Consider the following 8531-nt stretch of genomic DNA (forward strand, 5'->3'; position numbering starts at 1 on the left):
TTAGCTTAAGCAGAAACATTTTTTAAGTAAGAATATAGTTCCCTATTAACTCTTCATTCCCTCCTCTTCTTGTACTGACCTTTAATCCTAAAGGTCGGTTTCTGGTATAGGCTGATATCTTTGTCTCAGGACCATCATTTTAACCCCGTCTACCTGGGACCGAACGAAGCCTGAAATCCGATTCAGGACGCATGGTCCAATCATTAGTACTAGGAGCAGGACAATTAGGGACCCTGTGAGGGCTGAGAGCAGGGTGGTCATCCAGGGTGATTTTTCATACAATTCCTCTAACCAGCTCTGGAAGCCTCGTAGGGCCTTTTCCCTTGCATCTAGTCTTTCCCTGAGTTTTGTCATGGACTCCCTTACCACCCCCGTGTGGTCAGTATAGAAGCAACAGTTTTCCTTTAGGGCAGCGCAAAGTCCTCCTTCCCTTAAAAACAGTAAGTCCAGACCGCGCCTATTTTGCAAGGCCACCTCTGACAGGGAGGTTAAGGACTTTTCCAAAGCAGTTATAGATGTTTCTATTGCCCTCAGATCTTGTTGTATTGCGGCTTCTAAGATCCCTAGCTGTCTAGGACCTTCCACCAAAGCTGCAGTTTCAGTCCCAACCCCCGCCAATATACCAGCCCCTAATAGGACTGCCAGGGTGATACTGACAGGCTCTCGCGTGAACCGAGTTCTGCCCAGAAAGTGTCCCTCAAATTCTTCTGTTGAATAGTGAACTAACCTTGGGTAAATCTGAACTAATACACAGAAATCCTTAGAGATGTTAAAACTAGCAACTGAGGTGTGATCCCAGTATTGCATGCCCAGTATAGACCTGATGAGGGGACTATGTACTGGGATGTGTCAGATGAGGACACTGTCACTTTGCGTGCACAGAGCTGGCTTTCTAGCCCAGGGGAGTGTCCTAGGCATGTTCCTGACCCAGTCACCTCAGGCAAAGTTAGCATGTGCCTTGTTCCCCAGTTGCAGCTGTTGGAGGTGGTATAGGTGAAACTCCCATTAACAGCTATCCCTTCATAGTATGGGGGGCTTGCTTGGAAGCAAATCCAGCAGGATTCAGTGAGGTTGGGCTGAGTAGAGTTGAGGGCTTGATATCCCCCCTCAACTATCAATCGTTCTCCTGACTCTGGTAGGGTGGGATTTGCGACAGCCGGAGTGGTCAGTGGGGGAGTGGAGGGGTTCTGGTGGGTTGAGTTAGGTGGGGGGATCCCTCTTGGGGACACCTGTTTGTTTTTCTTGGGAGGAGGAGCCTTCTGGTCCTGCAAGACTTTATTAGGGCCTATTGGTTGAGGGTCGGCATTTATTACTAACTTAATTTTGAATAGGACTCCTGGATCATAGGCCGTCTGGTGATACACCCTCAGGCCCCATTGTCTACCCTTTATCCAGTCCCTTGATGCCTTTCCTGTCTGGGTGAAGGTGATATTCAAGGGGTTGCAGGCAAACGCTGTGCACGGTCCAGACCCGTACCATAGGGTTGTGACCGTCCTAGGTTTGCTCCGGCAGTAATCTTCAGAGAGTGAGGGTTCATCCCCACCTGCCTCCCTCTTTACTTGTATTAGATCCCAGGATGAGCTCGGCTTCCACCAAGCATCCCCCGTAGTTTCACATCCCCATGATTTACAATAATAACTTTCATGTTGCCCACAAGTGCGCGCCTGTGCCCTGCTCCTCCCATCCCTAGGGCATACATAGAACGGTCTCTTTCTCAGGGCTGCTCGGGCCCTTGGGTCCCGGCACCCTGCCGGGTAACGTGAACAGGGGCAGCGTCCACTTTGGGTGCACACTTCTGGCTCACCTGGGTTGGCCGGGTCAGTGGTGGGGATGTCAAAGTCTTTTGCTCCGGCCAACATGTGGCAAAGGTCAGGTTCTAGGGCAGGCCACCAAGTCCAAAGGGGGTGCCTACCAGTTTTTTCCCAGACCACATCCCCTTCCCCCGACAGTACTTGCAACGTTTGGCTCACAGGTTGGTGTGGGTTAGTCCGGCCGGTCTTTACGTCGGATCCGAAGCTTGAGAGGATTGTCAGTCCGCTCCACAGTCCAGTCCAAATCCACGTCCGGAGCAGGAGCAGGCTTGAGATGGGAGCCATGGATCCACGCAGCGACTCCGTCCACCTTAACTGCCGTCGGGGTGGTCAACAGGACTTGATAGGGACCCTTCCACCGAGGTTCCAAGGTCTGATGCTGGTGCCGGCGGACATACACGAAGTCCCCTACATGGAACCGGTGGGCAGGGCCATCTCCACTGGGCTGGTACGCGGCAGACAACTGTCTCCACAGGGTGTGCTGGATGACCGCCAAGGCTTGCAGTCTTCTGGAGTGTTCGGGTCCAGGTCGGACGTCTCAGGGGGAAGCGCTCATCAATGAGATTGGGGAGCTGGGTTGGCCGTCTGTCCAAGGGGAAGATTTAGGCGAGTCAGAGGTTTTGGTTAGAAGGAGGGGGGGTTGGTCAGTTGGTGGTGCAGACGGGCCAACCTGAAACGACCGGACCCACTTAGGTGGGTCCAGCACCAAGTCCTCCCAGACCCAGATGTAGGCTTGCTGGTCCGGATGTCCATGGGAGCCTGGAATAAAGATTTTCTGTTTAACTTCTCTAACAAGATTCAGATCGAAAGTGCCATCAGCGGGCCACTCCACGCCAAAGGTGGGCCATTCAGATGAGCAGAAAGTCTGCCACTTTCCCGTCTTCACTCGAGCCGCCAGGTTCGAGGCTCGAGCCGCCACTTCTGACCAATGGGTGAGGGTGAGAGAGAGTGGTGGAGAGGCAGTTTGCCCCATACCGAACAGATAAAATAAGACACCGAAGGACACGAACAAACTCACAGCACACAGAGACAGGACAAGCCGGCAAAATGGTACAGAAAATGAAACCAAAAGATTATCTAGCGGCCCAGGCCTTTTAAAAAGTTTCCTAGGCAAGAGGGTATCCGAAGGGGTCCCTCTTACAGGATCCCCACACTCTAGAGCGTCCTCCAGAGTTGCAGCCTGTGGGTTCTGGACACGTCTGTCCCCCACTGTTCGGGGAGTGCTCACGGGCAGCCCGGACAGCCGCTCACCCTCCCAAGCCGACTCACCACCAGACGTGAAGAGTATCTCGGTGGAACCTCCAAAATGTTAGAGTCGGCGCTGATAACAGAAGCTTCCCTCCGATATCGAGTCACTCAGAAGCAGTTTATTGTACGTGTGCACACGGGTCAACAGTCAAGCTGAGGACTGCAGACCCCGAAGCTCAAGCTTGCAGGCTTATTATAGGGCAGTTTCACACGGGTGGGGTGGAGGGGTTACTCAGGGCTCAGCCACCTGGCTGAGTCTTGGGGGTTTTGGGTGACTTTGGGTGGGTAAGCAGTTTCTGGGAAATCTTGGGTACATCTCGTGGTTTTTGAAAAACAGCTTATTTTTGCAAGGGCTGTGGGCAAGCTTCGCACCATGGAAGCTTTTGCAAGAGCTGTAGTTTTAGCTTAAGCAGAAATATTTTTTAAGTAAGAATATAGTTCCCTATTAACTCTTCAGTTGTAAAATTAAATCATAATATGGAGTAACTGTTCGATTTGGTGAAGCCAACCCATGAACCCAAAAGAGGGGGGCCTCTTGCCAAAAAACTCCTGTGGGACTAAATTGAGAAGGAAAAACTACAAAGGAAAATGGCAAATCATAATTAATGCACTGTGAATGAGCATTTTCCAAGGCTTCTTCTACTAGCTGAAGGGCCCTTTTGGCTTCAGCTATTTGAGCATAACCCCAGGATCATAAACAAGTTGTGCCGCTAAGGCAGCATACACTCCTGAGCCGGTCAGCATGTCTAAATTCCTCTGAGGAAACCTGACTTGTGCATTTAAACGGGCAATTTGTATACACTTTTCCTGATACTCTCCTCTCCACAGTAAGTAATCACCTCCAGACAAACAGCACGGCACAGCTGCTGCCAGTCGCTGGGTGTTAGGTTAGATGCCTGGTAAGGTTCTACCAAAGATAAAGTAAAAGGAGCCAAGGCACCGTAGCTGGATACAGCTTCCTTCATCTGCCTCATTTCCTTGAAGGTGAGGGCAACATGTTGTCTGATTCTCTGACCAGGGTTAGCAGGATCATCTGTCTCTATGACGGGGAATGCATGGGCACCTGAATTTTGGAAGGCTACTCCTCGATACTCTTTTACATTTGGCCATTTCCAATCCTCCTAGACCGGAGGTAGAGCATCCTCTTTGCCTGAACTGTCCTTTGGTTTCACTTTACATTGTTTTATTTTTTTTCTTTAACTCCTTGATTTCTTGCTTTAATCTCTCCTCCTCCAAGTCTTCTCCTTCTGATTCTGACAACTCGGTCTCCATGCCCCATAATACGTCTGATTTCTCATCAACAGCGCTTACAGATTTCTTAGTTTCTTCCTCTTGAACCTTATTTAAAAAGTCTAGTAGCCTCAGCTAATTGTTCTTGTACTTTAACTTTCTCTGTTAGCAAGGTATCTTTAACTAATCTCCATAAGGAAAATGTAGCTATAGGTAAGTTATCTGGGCCCCTCTCATAAAGGGCCCTTTGTAAGTCCTGTTTCACTTGTTCCCAATCAGGGATATTCAATCCCCCTCCAGTTAAAAACCAAGGACTGACTTCTGCAACAATTGTAACAAATGCGGCTGCGGTACTTTGCTTAATTTCTGTTCCTTGCTGTTTTAAAACCTTAGTGATCTCAGTGGCCATCTGAGATTTACTTGTAGTGTTCCCCATGGTACGTACCTTAATTACTCATATCCCCAGTTCACTCCGTTTGCTAGCCCAGGAGCGACCCCATCCTTCAAAACCCTCTTTCCAGGTCTCGGTGAGACCTCCACTTGCCATGCCTGCATGGCTATTGGGCCCAAAACCTGGCGAGGGAAGTCGGGATGAACACAGCACACACCAGTCAAGTTGCAAGCATCAGGACCCTTTTATTCTTTCTTCCCCATCTTATATACCCTTTCAGGAGGAACAAACAAAATTGTTTACCAAGCACCCAGGGTCAAGGAATGGTCAGCATGCCCCAGGAAGCCACAGCTGCCAAACCACGAGATATACCAAACAGCAAAACATCGGCAGAACAGCCTGACCTCAGCGCACTCAGAACAGGGGAGGTGGGGTCAATCCTAGAGGGGTCAGAGCCATTCTGATCCCAACACACCCTGGGGAAGTTCTAAATCTGACATGATTTCTTCCAAACCCACTGTCTCAGTTGCTTTATTGTTCCCCCTCCTGCAACACGATATGATGACTGATGAGAGAGGACATCAGGAGCGCCAGAAGGAGGAGGTCAGAAAGCCTTTGGGGACAGGAATCTCCCTGCGTTGCAAACATTTTTCCAAGAACTGCTTCAGACGTATGAAAGAACCCATCTGTCCTGAGCTTGTGATGGCTTCAATTCTGGGGAGGTAGTCCTCTTTGATGAGAAGTATCATCTTCCAGAACTGGACCTGGTACTGCTTCATGAGGGCATTCCCACACACCTCCAAGAAGTCAAACAGGAGAGTGGCTGTCACGTCTGGCAGAGGTTCCATGTTTAAGATCTGTGCCAACCAGCGCCAGCCATGATTTAAGCCATGAGGATGAGCCTCTTGCCGCTTTCCATAGGGCCACTGGAGCTGGATGATGGCAGCATACAGACGGATCATCCCAGACATTCGTTTTAGAAAGTGGTCCTGTTGCTCTACCTTTGAATCTGCCACTTGGTAGCCAAGCATCCGTTGATAGTCTTCCAAAGCCATCCCTTCCTTAAAAGCTGGGTAGAAAGGAACGGAGTAGGGACACTTCTTGTGGAGATGAGCAAGGATGAGGTCTCCCACTTTGGGGTGGAGCTCCCAGATACCAGATGCCACCACTGCAATGGGGAATGCTGCCTCATGGTGAGAGGCCACTTCCTCCTCACCTTGTTTCACAAATTTCTCTGCCAGTTTGTACTGGACGAAGTCCAGCCCCTGTGGGTTAAGAGTGACAGACACAGAGCGCCCACCAGACTCAACAGGCTTTCCAGAGAGCAGGCTATGGATCTTTTCAAAGACCTCCTTCAGCTTTGAACCTGCAATGGTAGAGATCTGGCTCACGGGGATGGTGGCTGCCTTTTGCAAGTCCATCTTTATCTTTTGGGCCTGACTGTCCTTACTGCTGGTCAGGCCCTCAAAGGCCAACACACATTTGGCAGACGCATCCTGAAGTTGCTGATACCACTGCATCGTACTGTCTTGTACCTTCACGGGCAGGTCTTCATTCTGTGTTCCTGCTGGGCCTGGGCTGGGCACAGGGGGTTGGGTGGGAGCCCCTGGCCCCTGCTGCACCTGTGATTCTTGCAGCTTGACCTGGGCCTCCTCTTCATCCTGCTGCTTCTTGACTTCATAGGCTCTGGTGATCTCCTGCTCCAAATTTGATAGGGGGTCCCGCATTTCCTGCAAGGTTCGCTCGGCCTCAGCTTGGTTCTCTGCTGTGGGATAACCACTCTCCAAGGTGGTGCGAATGATTCCGGAGATGAGGCTATACAGCTGGTTGCCCTGGGTCTGGAAGGCAGCCAGATCGACATTCAGCAGATCCTTGTGCTGATTGGAGGCAGCCAGCTGCTGGTTAAGCTGAAGGACCTCCTCTTGCAGGGTGTACAAGTTGCGTAGACGAACTTGGCCTTCCTCCTTCCGACGCTGCTCCTGCTCTGCCTGCTTCACACGCTGTTGCTCTGCCTCTCGAAGCTTCAGGTTGAGAATCTTGGCTCTGTGGCGATGCTCAGCTTTTAGCTTCTCCTGGTGGCCCAGGGCTTCTCTGGTACTCTTCTCCATCACTTCCTGTAAGTCCTGGAATTCCTTATGCAGCTTCAGTTCCTTCAGCTCATCAAACCTCTTCAGTTGTTCAGATGCCATCTCTGAGAGGGCTCGCACCTTCCTCTCCTGCTCCTCCTGCCTCTGCCTCAGGCCCTCTGTTCCTCTCATTCTGTGCGCCAATTCGTACATTCGGATGCAGCCTTCCACTTTGATTGCTCGGGAGGACAGAAGTGCAATAGGTTCTGTGCGCTGGCACTCATGTGTGATCTTGGTTCCATTTGGTGAAGGTGAGGAGGATTCTGGAGTGCTTCTGACAGGAGACTTAAGGAGTGAGGATTGGCCCAGGCCTGAAGTAGATCCAGAGGATGGTGAACATTCAGAGGAAGGAGAGTTCTCTTGCATGTAGGGTGAGGTGTTGGGTAGGATGTGATCTACCACCCATCCAGAGTAAGAAGATAGTTTTGGGAGAGATGTGCATTCTTCCAAAACATCCTCGTAGTGCACCAGCCACTCGCGGTGGTAAGGCAGGCGGCCTTTGCTGGAATTGCGCAGCGCCCTTAGAGTTTCCCAGCAGCGTCCCTCCGACGTCATGGCGGGCCACCTGCAGCGCCACAGAAAACTCTACTGACAAAACCAATAGAAAAGCATATATTATTATTATTATTATTATTATTATTATTATTTTAAATGTAGTACCATGTTTTTTTATTTTCATAATTGATTTCTAAATACATGAAAGTTTTGACAAGTTGTCAAACTTAACCTCAAAGATATAAGGGGAGATACATTAATTTAAGGAAGTTTACAAATAATAGCACTTTCTAGAAATTTTGTATCTAAAAAGCTCTTTCATCTGTAATATGAAAAGAATGAAACACAATATTGATTCACAGATATTCACTATGATAAAATGCATAAAAACAAATTTAGACTGAATGATGCTGAATGTGAATACTTTGAGTTGTCTTAAGGATATAAGCATGTCATTTGCATGTGGGGCATACATGGGCTGCAAAGAGGGTGCTGAAAGAAATTTAGATAAACAGAGCTTAAGCTTTAAGCTGTTTGTGCAGAGAGTGGATACAAATGGTACCAGAGAAGTTAGTTTAAGCTGTTTGTACAGAGAATAGATACAAAGGATGGCTAAAAGGAAGTTAGCTTGGGTTGTTTGTATGGAGATTAAAGACAAATAGTGAGAAAGGAAGTTAGCTCAAGTTATTTATGCTAAAAACAGGAGATGATGTCAGGACATAAACAACTTGTAAATAGGGTGACCTTTAAAATGATTGGTTGGTTCCTTCATCCCCCTCCTAGGGTTCTGAGGTGTTCTGGTATAAAAGTGGCTTACTGCCCATCAATAAACAAGTTCTTGCTTCTCCACTGTGTCTGATTGTCTCGGGGTAAGAGGGAGGCTGGGGAACGGGCGAGCGGCATGCACTTGCCTTTCCTCAGTTCCAGGCCACCTCTTCACAGGTGACCTAAGTTCCCAGTGGGGCAGGTTCCCACACTTGCAGATGTTCATTTTATATATGTTAGAACTCATAGATGTAAACAAATTATGTACCCCTTGCTTAATAAGTAATTCTGACATTAGTTGCAACTTTCCACATACATAATAATGACAAAATTTTCACAGGAAATATGAAATTCATAGTGCCCTACTTGTCCTGATGCCTTCTGATCTATGCACTTCAGATGGACAAATTACACTGCTTCTTTTCAAAGGAGCCAGTGTTTTCTGTATACTTTTATATTATTTTG

At 48.8% G+C, this 8531-nt stretch overlaps 1 protein-coding gene across 1 annotated transcript; it reads right to left on the reverse strand.

Moving 5' to 3' along the window:
* Positions 1-5075: 5075 nt before the first annotated feature.
* On the reverse strand, positions 5076-7431 carry LOC114708421 (nucleoporin GLE1-like). The gene has a single exon (XM_037205630.1). It carries the CDS (start codon positions 7359-7361, stop codon positions 5262-5264), a length of 2100 nt encoding a protein of 699 aa, XP_037061525.1. The 5' UTR covers positions 7362-7431; the 3' UTR covers positions 5076-5261.
* Between the last annotated feature and the right edge of the window lie 1100 nt (positions 7432-8531).

Source organism: Peromyscus leucopus, chromosome 5 (assembly GCF_004664715.2).
Source record: "Peromyscus leucopus breed LL Stock chromosome 5, UCI_PerLeu_2.1, whole genome shotgun sequence".
Lineage (NCBI taxonomy): Eukaryota > Metazoa > Chordata > Mammalia > Rodentia > Cricetidae > Peromyscus > Peromyscus leucopus.